Source organism: Sus scrofa, chromosome 5, assembly GCF_054392235.1.
Source record: "Sus scrofa isolate SSC_HxYL_T2T_F1_AM1 chromosome 5, Sscrofa_HxYL_maternal_Yorkshire_Landrace_v2.0, whole genome shotgun sequence".
In the NCBI taxonomy this organism is placed as follows: domain Eukaryota; kingdom Metazoa; phylum Chordata; class Mammalia; order Artiodactyla; family Suidae; genus Sus; species Sus scrofa.
In genome coordinates, this window is record NC_139387.1 from 52,830,392 (window position 1) to 52,848,271 (window position 17,880).

General features: G+C 40.0%; 3 protein-coding genes across 53 annotated transcripts in view; all 3 read right to left on the reverse strand.

Moving 5' to 3' along the window:
• Nucleotides 1–6,629, reverse strand: part of MRPS35 (mitochondrial ribosomal protein S35) — a 49,672-nt gene extending 43,043 nt beyond the window's left edge. The window contains exons 1-3 of one of the 2 annotated variants that reach the window (XR_014845255.1): nt 6,485–6,629; nt 3,013–3,059; nt 2,022–2,189 (exon numbers count right to left, since the gene is read on the reverse strand). Coding sequence is in view for 1 of the 2 variants with exons in the window: in NM_001244927.1 (NP_001231856.1) it covers nt 2,022–2,189; nt 3,013–3,059; nt 6,485–6,596 (327 nt within the window). In the remaining variant the exon portion in view is untranslated. 2 annotated transcript variants of the gene reach the window in all.
• Nucleotides 6,630–11,265: 4,636 nt separating this feature from the next.
• On the reverse strand, nt 11,266–14,066 carry REP15 (RAB15 effector protein). The gene has a single exon (XM_084956507.1). The coding sequence runs from the start codon at nt 13,960–13,962 to the stop codon at nt 13,255–13,257; it is 708 nt and encodes a 235-aa protein (XP_084812633.1). The 5' UTR covers nt 13,963–14,066; the 3' UTR covers nt 11,266–13,254.
• Nucleotides 14,067–15,005: 939 nt separating this feature from the next.
• Nucleotides 15,006–17,880, reverse strand: part of PPFIBP1 (PPFIA binding protein 1) — a 191,503-nt gene continuing 188,628 nt past the window's right edge. For all 50 annotated transcript variants that reach the window (XM_084956484.1, XM_084956483.1, XM_021092149.2 and 47 more), the window contains 2 exons: nt 17,618–17,683; nt 15,006–16,836 (listed from right to left, as the gene is read on the reverse strand). In XM_084956484.1, the coding sequence (XP_084812610.1) occupies nt 16,750–16,836; nt 17,618–17,683 (153 nt within the window). In that variant the 3' untranslated portion in view covers nt 15,006–16,749. The remainder of the gene's footprint in view (nt 16,837–17,617; nt 17,684–17,880) is intronic.

Sequence of the window (17,880 nt, forward strand, 5' to 3'; positions counted from 1 at the left end):
TCCCAATTTTCTCATAAAAATCATAAACCTCACAACCTTGTAATAAACAAAATCTGATAGTTTTTTTTTACATTATTGATTCCATGTCACAGGTATTGTAAATCCAAGGAATGAATTCCCTGAAATACATTCAGTACCAAGTATTTTATGACACAATGATGGTGGGGGAAATAAACAATATTTTTATAGTATTATTTCTACCACAAATCTACAGGTGTATATATTCCCTTATAAAACTGAAAGCACTGAAGGACACAGATCATTGTTTAACAATTTTCATTCCTCTGGAATCCATACCACTGTGATATGTTTTCTACTTTGCACTTAACAGATATTTTATGAAATGAATGGATGAATTAATGAAGCTAGCAAATTGTTAACTGAACAGTCTAATAAGTTGGGAATATCTTTATGATACATCGAGAGACTAATCCATGTACAGGGCAAATGGAAATTTAGGTATGGTGATATGGAAAGAAAATATGAACAAACAGAAAGTTACTCTAAACTTTATGTCTGGGATCTTAAGTGCTGATAAGAAATTGGCTATTTTAATCAAGAGAAAACAGGCACCGAATATTGGCATTATGGAGTGGGTGATTTCATTTTCTATATACTTTTATTTTTGAAACACAACTCAAAATCATAAAAACATAATAATAGCTAATGCTTACATAGCATTTATATTGGTACTGTTCCATGAATTCTGTATTACCTCAGTTTATAAGCTTATTCAATGGCACTTAGCAGGAACAGACCATATTACTGGACTAAGCATACAGGTGGTTCTTAAAAGGCAGAGCATGCATTAAATGTTCAGATTTTTATGTTTATTAAAAATTCTGCAACCATCTTTGCAAATATACCGCTACTCTTGCTCGCTGAGTGAAATTGTTCAAACACCGCTTTCATTTGAAGAAAAGATTAGTTTTGTAGGTGTTTGTTTTTCTTGTCTCTTGAAATGTTCCCATTTCCAAATTTCATCACCCCCTCGCCATGTTTCCATCTCATTTTTTATCACCAACTTTTAGCAAACTTTTGTTTTTCACGAAGACTCTCGTTTAGTAGAAAATACAATTTCTTGATGATAATTCCACATCTAAGACATGCATTCATAGAGTATGCATATTTGTATTTTCTTTTTTTTTCTGTTTAAATTTTAAAGGAAATGTTTATTTCCTTAGCACACTCTTATCAAAGCCAAACAGAATTAGTAGGTATGAGCCTCTTGCAGGGGAAGGTCAGTATCATCCCTTTGACCAGCCTGGACTGAGCTCCTGGGGGTCAGAGCTTCAGCTGTTCATGCTAATATCCAGTTCCATTTATGAAGCACTCAGTAGGTGTTTAATGTATGTCCTACCAATGAATGAACAAAACTCTCCTTGGTTTCCTCTGTGCCTCTGTTCTCACCATGGTCTACCTACCCAAAGTAAGGGCCTGAAGGGTCCTCAGAAGTCATCTTGTCCAACTGCCTTGCGTTTATTTGTATTTTCTTTAGGTCTACTGTTCGTAAGTCATTATAGATGCTACCAACTAAAGCATTTAACATGAACTATTTTGCCTCAAGAAATAAAGAGATTTAAGGACTATAATATTATATTAATAATCTTCTGAAAAGGTTTTAAATCTCTCTCTTAAAAGCAGAACTTTCACCAAAACATATATACATAAATAAAGAAATAAGAAAAAAAAGTAGGACCCCCCCCCATTTCTCAATCTCAAATTAGGTTATTTCAGTTTTTTAGTTCTACTTAAAAGATACAATATAGAAAGGATACAGTCAAAAAAAAAAGAAGCAATAGGACCACTAAATTATTCTTAAATGCCTAGGATTCTTTGACTGTTCTTTACTATAGATAAGCAAAATATAACATTCATTATTACCTGGGGGGAAAATGTGAATTAAAACACAGTAAGCTGCTACATACTGAACCCTGAAGTGTGATGGAGAAGGTAGGTGTCAGGAGTTCAGCATTTATTTAGATATAAGTTTTAGTCGATGAACCAGCAATATAACTTACCTTTAAAAGCTCAAGATTTCCCTCCTTAGCCATGGGCACCCCTCTTTTTACTGGATAACCCATTCGGACAGGAAGAGGTACCGCTGAAGGTTTAAACGGTGCTGCAACTGGGTAAACACTAGGCCAGTCTTGGTCAACAGCCATTTTCTCTGTCCTAGGAGGTAGTGCCTGAGGAATATAAAATAGTTTAATACTTTAAATATAAACATGTTATTTAATTTTTTTATGGCCATACTCACGGCATGTGAAAGTTACTGGGCCAGGGACTGAATCCAAGCTGCAGCTGAGACCTACGCCACAGCTGCAGCAATGCTTTAAAACCCACCACACGAAGCCAGGGATCAAACATGCCTCCTAGGTTCAGAGATTAGCTGCATGAGAACTTAGTCAATCACATTCACATATTTATTTTTAAAACTGTACTGGACAGATGGGGATGGCCAGCATTCCCTTTACATCCAGAAGGAGGGTCTGAAGAGGTAAAATTCTGCAACGCCCATTTAGGCAATATACAGTACAGTATTTATCTTGGAAGCAGCTAATAATCTTGTGAAAATGACTACTCTAGACAATTACAATTGGTGCCATTTAACTTCCAACTAACGTGCCTTTGTTCTGACTCCATGCTCACCAAGAGACCTCAGAATTTGGCTTCCTTCAGAAAGAAGCCCACAGGCTGAGACCAAATCTGTTAGATTAGTGCCCATAACCCAGGCTGCAGGACTGTTCAAGGCATCATCAAAAATAATTCTATATCCTGGTTTATATGCCTATTTCCTGAGAGTATGTGAGTGAGTCCTCCTCTCAAAGATGATCCATTCTCAGGGAAGTGACAAAAACCAGTCAGAGGTGTAGGGGTCATCAAGTTGATCAATATCCCCTGTGAAGCCTTCTGGGACAGCACCCTTCAGCCCCATGATGAAGACCTGCCTCACTTTAGAATTCCAGAAACCAGTAAGATGGTATACACTAGAGGACTTTAATCACTTACCTTTCTTCTCAGTGCCCTTTCAGGTTTGGACGTTCTTTCTGTTGTACCTAAAAGACAATACAATAGTTACAGAGGATTTTATAATACAGAGTTGTTTAACACAATTCTCACATGGTTTCAAGTATTTAGTAATATAAAAATAAAACAGTAATCCATTTTCTGTAGGTTCACAAACTAAATCATTTTAATGAAAATGAAAAGTCAGAAATAGTTAAGAAAAATCAAGGGTTACTTGAATATAAAATATATTGGGATTGATGATAGAGTGAACTTATCATCTAAAGAAATGTTTTCAATAACTTTTAAGGTTTATTGTCAAGTAAACTCACTTTCCCAAGTTAAAATATATAGTTAGAAATTAAGTATTTTGCATCTTCAGTGAAAACTGGCTTGAAATGTTCTAATATATACTTGTTCATATTAGGAATTACTCTATTCTTTACACACACACATACAAAACAACTTTCAGTTTTCCTTCTCTATTGTATATGAGAACTGCCAATGATACAACACCAATAATAACAAAAAATCATAGCTATTCCTAATAAACCACATAACTGTACAAGATATCCACAGAACTGTAGATACTTACAGTATCTACTGTTGAAAATATTAAATTATGCCTCTCTAAATTAATGTTTTGTTATATTAAAATAATAATAACCTAAATTTATTCAGAATTTTCACATGCCCAGACACTGGGATAAATGCCTTTCATTATTTTTTCACTTAATCTTATTCTTCACAATAAGTACCATTCTTATCCTTATTTAGAGGCCATTTAGCCAAGAAGACTAAAGACCACGGAATTAGGGTGATAAAATACTTCACACTCTGATTCACTATCTCTAGCTTTCCCTTCACAAGGCCCCGTAACCACACTGAATTTCTAGCAGCAGACCCCTGAGTCTTTCTCTGAATTTAACGTTCTCTCTGCCTGGGATGTGACTCCCTTTCATCTGTCTGGCCTCTGTCCCCTACTCCCTCTCCATCTCATTTCTTCATGTGACAAATTCTTATTCATCCCTCAGTAGTAATTCACTGATTCATTCAAAAGTTGTTTGAGTGATATTGTGTACCAGCAGCTCGGAAGGCAGCAATGAACAACAGCAACATAGTGCCTGCTCTCACTGAATGGAGTATGTCAAATAAACCAACCATTGAGCAAATGATTTCAATAAAAAGTAATAAATATTAATGGAAGCATATAACAGGGGACCCAACCAAGTCACTTAGTTGGGGAAAATATTCCTGAAGAAGTGGACTTTCAGCTAAAACCTTAAAGATGAGCAGGAGGTAGCCATGGGAACAGGCAAGTGAGATAAAGTGTTCTAGAGCGAGACAGAGAAGATGGAAAGTCAAAGTAAACAAGTTCGATAAGATGAAACGTAAGAGTAGGGCATAGAGAGCACTAAGAAAAGAGGTCAGGGATATTTAACAGACATCTCAACTATAACACATCACAGGCAGGGCTCTTGATTTCCTTCTTCTGGTCTTTCCAGGCATCACCACTCATCCAATTACTCAGGACAAAAATCCACCACACTTCCTTGGGCCTCTTCCTCAAGCTCTATATCAAATCCATCAGTAAGTCCTGTTAGTGCTACTTTCATGATGTATCTCAAATCCAACCACACCGGCTTCTCCACTATTACTTCAATCCAGATCACTGTCATCTCATTTGGAGTACTACAACCGCTTCCAACATCAGCCCTAGTTCTCCACATAGCAGCCGGTGATCTTTTAAAAATATAAATTGGGAGTTCCCATTGTGGCGCACTAGAAACAAATCCAACTAGTATCCATGAGGATGCAGGTTTGATCCGTGGCTTCTATCAGTGGGTTGGGGATCCGGCGTTGCTGTAGGCTGCAGATGCAGCTTGGATCCCCAGTTGCTGTGGCTGTGTTGTAAGCTAGCAGCTGTAGCTCCAATCTGACCCCTAACCTGGGGACTTCCCTATGCTGCAGGTGAGTGTGCCCCCCCCAAAGCTAAATAAGTAAACAAATTAACATGATATCACTTCCTGTTCAAAGCCTCCCAATGTGATCCCAAACTTAAAATAAAATCCAAGCCAAATGCCTTTAAGTCTTTACCAGATAAGGTCATTACTTAATCTGATGTCTTATTTTTCCACTCACTTAGCTCTGACCAGCTGGCCTTCTTTCTGTTCCTCGGTCACACCCCTAAGCTTGTTCTCACTTTTGGGCTTTTGTACTTGAAGTTCCCTATGCTAATAATGCTATTCCAGCGATCTGCTCAAATGTCAATCCCCCAGGGAGTTACTTCTTGACTATTTTATCTCACCCTATGCCACTACTTGCCCAATCCATCATTCTCAATACTCTGTTTTTCTTCATAGCACTAATTACTACCTCACACTGTACTGACATTGTTTACCTGTTTATAATCTGACTTGTCCCCAAAGAATGTAAACTTCCTGAGATGAAGTGCCGTACTGTATCCCAGTATCCAGAACACAGTAGGAGATTAATTATTTGCAGAATGAATAAAAGAATGAAAAATTAAAAAGTGTTAAGACCATGAAGAGCCACCATGATGAATTAAGGAATTTATCACTTATCTTCAAGCATATAAAACCATTTGTAGATTCTGAACACGGAGGTGACAAGTTTGCTTTTTGCACATTTCACTCTGGCTGTTCTGAGAATTCAATGCAGGAGAGTTAGAGCAGAAATAGAGACCAGCAAAGAAACTACTGTAGAAGTTAGAAGGTGGCTAAACTGGACAGTGAGTAGTATGAAGATCAGAAATATTATAGAAAGTAGCACGGATAGGACCTGGTGAATGTCTGGAGGCTCGCCCTGGACTGAGCTTTTACCGATTCTTGTGAGGCTCCTCCTTGGTGCCCTCCCCCCCACTCCATCAGTATATTCACTTCTATGACAGTACATCACACTGCATAGTACTTATAATCGACATACAACTAGAGCTTTCCATTAGATTCCTCCAAGGCAAGAACGGTATCAGGGAATCCCTAAAGTTTATTTTAAATGCAGGTCGCCTCAATAACGCCTACTGAATGAAGGTCACCCAATCTGGTGGCATGGCTACATGGAATTCAGAGCAGAACTTTTTCTAGGACACCTGTACGCTTCTCTTAAATTTCAGAAAAATCCGTGATTCAAAACTGCCTACCAACATTACCGAGAACCAGAGACCGGTACCGGGTGGCCCTGGGCAGGAGCACTAGAAAGCGCAGGAGGGAGGGAGCAAGCTCGCGGCGCTCGGGAGGACCCTGCCACAGACACCGGCTGCTAGGAACCAGGAGACACTCCGTGTACAGGGCGGACCCACTTCAGAGACTTTACTACCAGGGGGACTCAGGCTGGCAGAGGACGCACCGGCTTCCCCGGGGACGGCGGGTGCTCAGCCATCGCGGCAGCCACCATAGGCCCGTATTCCGCCCTCCCACCGCCGCCAAAGCCCGGAGGCCACGGGGCAGACACTCACGCAGGGCTGGTCTCGGAGAGCGTGTTGCCGGAGACATAGCCGTAGAAAAGGCACGAAAGGTACCGGCCCGTGACTTCAGGATCAGCCATGCAGGGAGCGAGGTGGCCGCCATGTCTGCGCAGACGGCAAGCGGCAGGGGACAAGCGCGCAACGAATCAACGGGCGGGCCTGAGGCCCTACTGCGCAGGCTCACGTGTCTTGCTCGGCCCCCCCGGGAGCAAGAAACAGTAATCATGTGGGTCCGCGATATCACAGCCGTGGGAGCAGGAGTCAGTTACACAAGAAACTGCCCTTAAATAGAAAAAAGCAGTAGTAAGAAAACGAAAAGGTGAAAAATAGAAGTAGAGGTTCTCGCTGTGGCGCAAAAGGATCAGCGGCATCTTGGGAGCGCTGGGACGCAAATTCGATCTCCTGCGGGGACAGTGAGTTAAGGATTCTGCGTTGCCTCAGCTGCAGCTTAAGCCGCCTTGCGGCTTGGATCTGATCCCTACTAGGGAACTCCATATGCCAGGAGGCGGCCAAAAAAGAAAAAATAAAAAGCGAAAAAAACAGGGAAGCTATCAGTCCAAAGACAATTGTAAATAAGGAGCATAAGGGATGGCTGAAATGTGGCTTATACAGGCCAGATGAGGGCGAACCTCAGATGGCCTAGAAATCAGTTCTAAGGCCCTGCTACTTTGCAGTTGCTGCTTTTCTGCACTTTCTTGAGTGGAAGGAAGTCTTCAGCTAGTGCAAGTGATTATGCCTTGAGAAGAAAGGCAGTATCCGATAATAATTAAAAGGATGACCTCTTGAGCCAGACTAGCACTTGAGTTGAAAACTTGACTTCACCATCTTTCGAATGTGTCGTCCTAATCAGTCAAAGGTCTGGGTACAATACTGGCATATAGTGAGCACAGGTTATAACTGTTGTCAATGATTTGGTTAGTTTGTTTGTAGATCAGGTTAGAATTGCAAAAAGGCAGAACTCATCAGGACCTAGAAAATAATGGATATACTTTAAGGAGCTCTTTTCTTTTCTACCCTAGGATATATTAACATACACCACTTAATAAAGATTATCTTCTATTTTTTTGATAGATATGTGTAATATTCAAAGTACAAAATTGTAATAACAAGAACTGGGAGCAAACAAAATTCACTCTTGGTAAGCATACCAAGTAGAGCATAGGTGTGCAGGTGTCCCAGAGTGTTCTACCTGTGAATATTGTGTGCCATGGGCATCAGTGTGTGGCATGATAAGGACAAGTATTTGAAGTAATTGCCATCCTCATCTTTTCTGGCCTCTTACCAGCCTATTATTGCTCCAAATAAGAAATATGGTCTGTTAGGTGTATTTGTTTCCTTGAGCTGCTGTAACAAAATACCAGAAGCTGGGTGACTTAAAAACAACAACAGTTTATTCTCTCACAGTTCTAGAAGCCAGAAATCCGAAATCCAGATGTTTGCAAGGGATGGTTCCTTCTGGACGTTCTGAAGGAAGCCCTGTGCCTCTCTTCTAGTCTTGGATGGTTTGCAGGCATCTTTGGGGCATTCTTTGACTTATAGACACATCAATACTTTGGGGCATTCAAAGAATTTGGGACATTCTTTGACTTATAGACAGATCATATAACCAAGCAGAACCCTGTGAAGCCTTCCCAGAGTGGATCCCGACTCATGTCCTCTACCTGCCTTTTTGTCTACAGAAAAACTTTAGCCAAAGAATCGGTTTAATCAAAGAAGTGGAAAAATACAGAGAAAAAGGAAAACAAGCAAGACAATAGTAATAGTTTAGCCATTCGACAAGGTCGAGGACCTTTATTTAGTTTTTCTTCAAGAACTGTAGATAATATTCTGAACCATGTCCTTGGAGCTGTTTTGCAGGTGCTAAAGCCCCCAGTGGGTGGAAGAAGTCACCTGTATGCTGCCCACAAGCATGTAGACCCAGACCAGTTGGAACCGGAAGGTTGATGACGCTGACTCCTAATTATCTCACCACCCACCAATCAGGAAAATGTCCATTAGCTGATCTCACCCTCCTCCTTGAACCATTACTGGCTCCAAGGGGGGCATGGTCCTTGAGGCACTAGCCTGCTGTGTTCCCCTCTTTGCCTGGCAATTAAAACTACTTTTTCTGTTTCCCCCAACTCTGTCTCTGAGTTTCTATCTGGCACTGATGTACAGAGGCAGCCGAGATTTCGGAAATAATCATTCCAATCTCTACCTCTGTCTTCTCGTGGTATTCTTTGCTGTCCTCTATTTTTCAAGATTAAAATCATGCTTTAAGTCAGATGGATGTGGGTTTTGAATCCAGACTCTATTATGTTGTGATCTTAGGCAGGCCCACCTAACCTGTCTGAGCTTCAGTTTCATGAAAAGTGGGAACAATATTATCTTCTTGAGACCATTGTGATTAGGTGAGTAATGTTTCAGGAGACAGAGTATAAAAGGTGGCCATTGGAATTAAGCTCGGTGTCAATGCAGCAGCCATTTTTTTTTCTCTCTCAATTTTGCATATTGTAGTAGGATAAAATACAAGGCCTATCCCATAGAAATTTAGGGACAAATGAGTAAGAATTCTTATAGAATTAGGTCACATCCAGAAACTTATCAGTTTCTGAGCAAGATGTTAAGGGACTTAGTTCCTATTTCTGTTTTTTTTTTTTTAACTGTCCCTAAGACTAAAGTAGATCGAAGTGACTGGAGTTAGAGGAGCCAGAAAAAATACTTGTTTTCCCTGGCATCAAGTACTATGAAGTTCATCCTATATTGAAAGTTAAATGTTTATTTTTTATGCTATCCACAGGCCATAATGCTGTTTCATGCAGTGTAAAAAAGTAAAGCATGTACTATTATGTATATGAGTTACTAAGCATTGTATAATTTTTCAATTTGCAAAGATCTTAGAGGAGTTCCCTGGTGGTCTCGTGTTGGGGATCCAGCATTTTCACTGCTGTGGTGCAGAAACTTCTATATGCTAGGGACACAGAAAAAAAAAAAAAAAAGAAAAGAAAGATTTAGAGGTACAATCACTCACTCATGATAGAAATCTTTTCCTCAGCCTTTATGACCAAATAACCCAACATACTATAGAAGCCAGGCTGATTTCACAGGCTTGTGACTTAAACTTAGAGGAGCCCTGTGCTTGGCTTAATGTTCTGCTGTCCCTGTCTTGAAGTTTTTAAGGCTACACCTGCAGCATATGGAAGTTCCCAGGCTAGGGGTCTAATCGGAGCTGTAGCCAGTGACCGCCACCACAGCCACAACAATGTGGGATGAGAGCCATGTCCGTGACCTGCACCACAGCTCATGGCAACACCAGATTCTTAATCCTCTAAGCAAGGCCAGGGATCAAATTCACATCTTCATGGATCCTAGTAGGTTCATTACCACTGAGCCACAATGGCAACTCTGAAGTTTTTAATAATTTTTAAACAAAAATATTTTCAGTTTGCATTCGGTCCTGCAGATTATGTAACCAGTTCTGTGTAGATTAATTTTAATATTAAGGTTTTTTATAATTGGTTTTTTGCTATATTTGAAACTTGCATTAATCCAATGCTTTTGCCAGAGAGTTACTTTTAAGCAAAACTAACTTTATAAAAGTGAGTGGGGAGTTCCTATCATGGCTCAGTGGTAACGAACCGGACTAAAATCCATGAGGATGTGGGTCCGATCCCTAGCCTCCCTCAGTGGGTTAAGGATCCAACATTGCTGTGAGCTGTGATGTAGGTTGCAGATGTGGCTCAGATCACGTGTTGCTGTGGGCTGTGGTGTAGGCCGGCAGTGGCAGCTCCAATTTGACCCCTAGCCTGGGAACTTCCATATGCTTCAGGTGTGGCCCTAAAAAGACAAAAAGGAAAAAAAAACGAGAATGAACCAAACTTCCAGTCAAAAGGTAAATAAATACTAATGATGTAATGCACAACAGAATGACTGTAGTTAACACTGCTGTATCGTACATTTGAAAATTACTAAGAGTTCTCATCACCAGGAAAATTTTTTTTCTTTTTTTGTATCTATAATGAGATGATGGGTCTTAACTAAATTTACTGTGGTAATCATTTCATAATACATGTAAGTTAAATCATTACGATGTACACTTAAACTTACACAGTGCTGCATGCCAATTGTATCTCAATACAACGGAAAAATTAACTCTAAATAGGCACTTTAAAAAAAGTGAGTGTTTGTCTATTCAAATACGTGATAGACAATATGCAAATATCCAGGTATGAGGATGGACCTTGCAACCCAAATATTCATCAAGACATAGGGATTAAATATATTATGGTGTATCCACATAATATAGAATAGTACTTAGACACATACATCTTAATCCTAGTTGAACATTAGACTCACTTTAGGAGGTTGAAAAAAAATTGTCTAGGCCTCCCTCCTGCTGAGATGCTGATTAATTGGTCTAGGTGTGTTAGGTGTGTTTTCAGCCTTGGTGTATTTTTGTTTTTGTTTTAAGTTCCCCAAGTAAATCTAATATGCAGGCTGGATTGAGGATCACTGATGTCAGTCTTGAAAAGAATGAAGTGGATATAAATGTATTACCATGGAAAATTGTCCACAATATATGGTTCAGTTTTTTAAATGCTGATTATAAGGCATTTATAGTATTCTAATTATGATTTCATCTGTGTAAAATATTTTTAATATGCAGTACACGTTTTTGGAAGGGCAAACTGTAACTGGTATGGAGTTCAGGGTGAGACTCCTGAAGACTTTCTGTGCTTCTGTACTTAACTTTTTACACCAAAAGGAAGATTACAAAAAATCAGACTCCAGTATTTTTAGAATCAGCAAAAACTTCATATATTTATTTTCATTAAAAAAAATCCATGGTGAGTCTTTAATTTATATCTTCCAGCTATTTATAATATGAATGTTTACAATTTGTAAACTCTTTAAAATTTTTGAGTTTATACTTTAGTATAGAAAAATGTCATAAGCATTTGTCTCCTTTGAATTAGTTGACGTCATCCCCATTTTAGAGATAAGAAAACAAAGACTTGAGCCACTAGATCCTGCTCTTAGAACGGAGACCCCAACCCACATCTGATTCCAAGTCGAATACTCCTTATACTCTATTACACTACCTGCTCAATAGCTTACTCTACACAGCATTGCTGCAGACAGGGGTCACTATACACAAGGAAACATAAATTGACTAAATAACCTTCCAGGCACATTCAAAGCAGAAATAATTATAGCTTAACAACTTCCAAGAAATGCCTCTTGGGCCTTTTTATGCCTACTTATTGGAGGCAGAGGGGCTGCAATGCTTTCCTTGACCTTGTGGTTTCCCAGAATGAAGGAATGACATACTTAAGAAGTTTGGAAAAAAAAAAAAATTAAGAGAGGAGTTTCCCCTGTGGTACAGCAGGTTAAGAACCCATCTGTAGCAGTTTGTGTCGCTGTGGAGGGGCAGGTTCAATCCCTGGCCCTGTGCATTGGGTTAAAGGAGCTTAGGTTGTGGCTGCAGTGTAGGTTGAAGCAGCAGCTCGGATTCAATCCCTGGCCTGGGAAATTCCATATGCTGAGGGTGCAGCCATTAAAAAATAATGAAAATAAAAATAATTTTTAAAGAGAGAGAAAAAAGTTTAGAAATAAGTATTCTAATTATGATATATTTCCTATCTCTCATCCAATCATCAGCAAATGCTTTCCCTTCAACTATTTCCAATCTGAACTTTTTACCCCTCCTCCTCTACCTCTTTGGTCCAGGCTACTCTTTTCTTTTTTTGTCTTTTTAGAGCTGCACCTGTGGCATATGGAGGTTCCCAGGCTAGGGATCTAATCGGAGCTATAGCTGCTGGCCTATGCCACAGCCATAGCAATGCCAGATCGGAGCCCTGTCTGCGACCCACATCACAGCTCACAGCAACACTGGATCCTTAACAGCCCACTGAGCAAGGCCAGGGATTGAACCTGAATCTTCATGGATCCTAGTCGGGTTCGCTAACTGCTGAGCCACGTCGGGAATTCCTCCTATTTACATTTTTCAGCAATTTTTGCTTCTACCTTCTAGAAACATAGAGGGAAAATTATTTTATAATAATTGTTACAATCCCACCCAGGCTTTTAATATGGTTTCTACAGGTGAAAATACTTTCCTTACTGCAAGTGCTCAACAAATGTTGATCATTATTACGAGGGACCTGGCATGTGGGCTACCATGCTTAAATGATAGGTAAAGCTAACACTCAAGGGAATCCCAAAGGGATCCCACCAAGGTCCTCTCTGCGCAGAGGAAGCAGCTTGGGATGAGGCGCAAGTCAGAGAGCAGCGCTAGGTTTTGCTTAGGAGTCCTGAGCTGAAGGTGGTTCTGAAAATCTAATTAAACCTGTTCTGAAGTCTTCAGCACCACCTCACCCTACCCACCTCCCACCCACAGCAGTAAAAACACACCTTACACTTTTGAAGGCTAGGCTTATTCTCTCAAACACATGATTTATTGTTCAAATTGAATGTTATAGGCGTGACTTTGTGACTTTCTGATCCTCTCCTTCCATTTCTACTGTTGAATAATAAAAGATTAAGCTAAATTGTTACATTTTTCCTAAAACAGGCAGGTTTTTTTTTTTCTTTTTTCCTGTCCATAATCATGGCACTCATATTTTTGATTCAGGTGATGGTTTCATTCCATGTAGGGCGGGATGGGGAGGGAGAGAAAAAAAATCCCATGAGGAGATGATGCAAGAGGATGAACTTGCTTATTAGAATAACCTATTTTTCCCATTTTATCTTATAGGCCAGTCTCATCACACAGAGCCGGTTCAGAGGATGCTAATATAAGCCTTGCCCACCTCTCTCAGCCCATCTTTCTTACTCAGACAGTTTCCAAGCAGCTCCCTGATGGAGACACACTCTTCCGTTTCCAGGATGAATCGGGCCACGGCTGTCCCTCCTGGCAGATGGCCGCTTGCTATCTCATGTTTGACACTGTCTAGGACAACACCTCTGATGTCCTTAGGGTTCCCTGGCACCCCAAAGATGATAAACAGGCCCAGACAATCCTCTCCTATCAAGCTGCAGAATTCTTCCAGCTTATCAAACCTACTTGTCTTGCTGGAAGGCTCTTCTGCCCTGGCCTCTGGAGTGGAGAGGTCACAAGGCTTAGATTCCAGAGGAAGAGATGACATTTGCAGAGTCTGTACTGCCAGCTGAAGCCTTATCTGTTTATCGGGTCCCCAAAAGGTCCAAATCCAGTCTGCTCCAAACAGTAAGGCTTGGTGTTTGGTCATCTTGGTGGTGGTGAGCCACTTGTCAACTCCTTTTTCTTGGCAGAAAGTGACGAAGTGGATTAAGAAGATCTCATTGAGAGTGTTGGGAGCTGGGCAGAGATGGCTCAGAGTGTCTTCAAATCCAAGATATTCCTTCAGTTTCTGAGCGGCGTGGACCATAGCCCCACTGACCACCTCGCTGATGCTGATAACCTCTTCACTGTCCTGTAGAGCCAACTGCTGCGATGGTTTTTGCCCCATTTTTCCTGCACCCACTCAACGTGACTTCAGAATATCAAACATGTCAACTGTTCTTTCTCGGAGTAAGAGTTCTGTGGGGAAGTCACATCTGTTACCATGGTCCCAGTGTTCTAATTCTATAGGTAAGCATATATACACACAGCTAAATAAACATGTGAGGTCTTCCTATTTGCCAACTGGGTGTGTTGTATGCATACAGATTCATATTAAGTTAGAGATATTAACTTTCACACAGAAAAACATCTGTTTTCTAGTTATAGTCACTCTGCTTTTCCTATTGGGTAATCTCTTCCAACATTTTTTTTTTCAAATCTTAGTTTCATGAAAAATAGCATTTCGTCAATATGACCTGAGGATTTTGTAACATACACATACAACTATATATATAAATGGTTGTAGTTGTATATGGATTCATATACATATATTGCCAAGCCTGACACACTTACAGGGCAATGACAATCTTGTAAGAATGAGTACAGTGAGTGCCAAGACATCCAAATGATGTCTCCATTACAAAGAACCAGGGCTTTTTAGAGAACAAATTGTTCTTAGGACTAGGCAGGGAAAGTAAGAGCTAAGATTTGAATGCCATATTGTACTTGAAATTAACACAATGCTCAATGAATGTTGGGGACAGGTGAAGCACACAGGAGTCAGTTTGAGTGGAATGATTTTGGCATTGACGTAAATAACAATAAATGAAAAAAATAACATTCAGTTCTTTACAGAACCATACATACATAACTCAGTTCTTTCTACAACTAACTTTTTCCAATTTGTTGGCAAGTCATTTCCTTTTGCTTTTCCAATATCCCTCTGCTGTGATTCCTCACCCACTAGTTCAGCTGCCTGTGTTTCCTTTCACATAAAAGTTTCTTAAGCGAAGCCCTCAAATTTCTGTCTGTTGATACACGCTATAAACTCCACTCACACAAGTTAATGGGATTTTGTGAATTGTAAAGAGTTTGCGTTACTCTTTATGTCAGAAATAAAGCCAAATGGTTATTCAGAGCAAAGGAAAATCAAGAAACAGACAATAAAAATATGAGGCAATTATCAATTGACTTTATTTCTTTTCATATGGTAATACCAACAGTGTATAATATTTTGTAAATAAAATATATATCATCCAAAAAAATTTAACCTTATCACATATCATCAGTGATGTTACATTGTCCTGAATAAAGAATATTTGGCATCTATAATCGTCTCCTGGTATTTTTAACCAGGTTGAACGACAAATTGTTTTCCAAATGGTGACATATTCACATGAGAATAAAACACAAATACAGTAAGAGTCCAATACAGTTACCAAATAATGAATTGTAGGGAGCAAAAGATTATTATTAGCATCCAATCATTTTAGTTATGAATAAATAGTAATTTAGTATCACAGGTTCCTTGATGAAAAGCTTGGTAACTTGCTAACTTGAAAGAGTAATACCACTGACATTCAAAAATAGTTTATTAAGCAAGTCCACTGGCATATACTGAACTGTCCACCCCATGCCAATTTGGGAAAACCTGTCGTTACCACCATTTGCTATCACGAGTAATGACGTAGTACTGAATAAAAAATAGAATATTTTTTCTAATACCACTAGAAAATAATAAACACAGTAACTGTTTTGGTTGCCCCTTTCTATTTTCTTTATAAAGAATATTTGGGCCCTGTAGCATAGAAAAACATGAACTGCATTTTATCATCACAATAGCCATTATGAAACTAATTTTGCAGCCTCTGCGTTACTGAATTCTGATGGAGACAAAATGTTCAGACGGGTATTCAACTTAAAAAAAAAAATCCCATTCATTGAATGCCTGAGAAATGTGCAGTTAATAACATTAGGCAGACTGTTAGTATTTTGATGTAGTGATATATTCAGCAAAGAGGAAACTAAGAAGCTTAATACTGTAAAGGTTTTTGTTTTGGTTTCTTCAGAAATTGTTTCTATAAATTTTGGGGGCGCTTCTCTATGCATTCAAGTTAACAGTATTTAAATGTCCCTCAAGTTCCCTTAGGAGGTAACAAGATCCAAGATTTAGGTTGAAATTCTTAAAAAGGCTATTCAACAATTTTGTGACATGGCATCAAAGAAGGGGTATTTCATATATACTAATTCAGTCTGGATAATCCACAAGATCATTAAAATCCTGACCTCTTTAAGAACCATGGTGGATGAAAATTTTGATCACTGCATTTTTTTTTAATGTGGTCTTTTTACCATCTTCCTTATGTCACAACATAAAAATTCTATTTTCTATGTACTAAGTATATACATATCTTTAGAAAAATATATAAAAATAGGACAACAAGAGGGAAGCGGAGGGGTGGCTGGCATTTAGTGGGCACACTGAATGCTGAAAGGAACTCCATGAGTTGATTCTGAAAGCAATATAATGTCCTGCTTCCGCGGCAGTGGTGTGACACTGACGCAACCAAGCCATTCACATACTGGTCACTGCTTCCCCAAGCCTCCAAGCTGTGAGAGTGAATGGAAGCACCACGGCAAAATACCCATGTTCAATGCAACGCTTTAAATATAATATATCACAGGTTTTTACATTAAATAGAGGAAAAACAATTATACTCTCATCACCAGTGTCTCCTGTGTCACGACAACTTTAGACGAGGCACAGATCGCCCGCTCTCCACTTCCACCTCTAAGTGAGAAGCTGGAACAACACACAATCTACAAGCTGTGGCTTGTGGTAGATACTGTGAGTATCTGAGAAAGAATGTGGAGCAAAGACGCAGGGCTCGCCTTGCGTGTCCCCGCGCCCCAGTCAGACGTTTGAGTCCTCATCGGTCATGCTGGCGCTGGGGGAACGGGCCGCAAAATCTTTAAACATGTCATCTTCTTTCAACATGTGCTGGAAGACAAGGAGTGGGAGTCACACACACCGAGCTCATGTTCTCCACTACACACGCAGTCCTGCAAAGTTACTGTAATACTTGTTTTATTTTATTTTTTAATTTTTTGGGAGGGCCGCACCCACAGCATATGGAGGATCCCAGGCTAGGGGTCTACTCGGAGTTGTAGCCGCTGGCCTACACCACTGCCACAGCAACGCGGGATCCGAGCCACGTCTTCGACCTACGCCACAGCTCATGGCAACGCCGGATCCTTAACCCACTGAGCAAGGCCAGGGATCACACCCGCAACCTCATGGTTCCTAGTTGGATTCATTAACCAATGATCCATGAGGGGAACTCCTATTTTATTTTTTAAAAATCTTATTTGGCATATTGTTGATTTACAATGAATGTTGTGTTAGTTTCAGGTGTGCAAAGTGAACATATACACATCTCTGTTCTTTCTCAGATTATTTTCCTATACAGGTTATTACAGAATATTGAGTAGTTTCCTGTGCTATACAGGAGTCCTTGTTGGCTATCTATTTTATATACAGTAGTGTGTATACGCTAATTCCCAACCTCCTAATTTATCCCTCCTTCCCTCCCATGTTTCCGCCCTCTGGTCAAACCTTATTTTTGGCATATGGAAATCCCCAGATCGGGGATCAAACCTGTGCCTCGGCATCAACAGGAGTTGCTGCAGAGACAGGGCTAGATCCTTACTACACTGTGCCACAGTGGGAATTCCTCAAACTGATTTTGAGAATAACATTTTGAAGTTATTTTACAACTTACCGTTAGATTGTTGATGCCTTCAGAGAATACACCTATCTGTCTCACTGTCCCTTCTGAATCTTCCATCTGCAATGAACATACCATGCCATGACATACTTGCGTGCATAGTTTCAAGGAAAGTGCAGCAAAATCAACACAGGTCTAGGAAACAGTGGTGCGAGTGGTACTGAACAGGGTAGGAGCAACAGAACACTTTTCATGCTCTCTCCTCTCCCTACTGCAACTGGACAGTAAAAATGGCACATCTGGCCCAATGCTCTGAT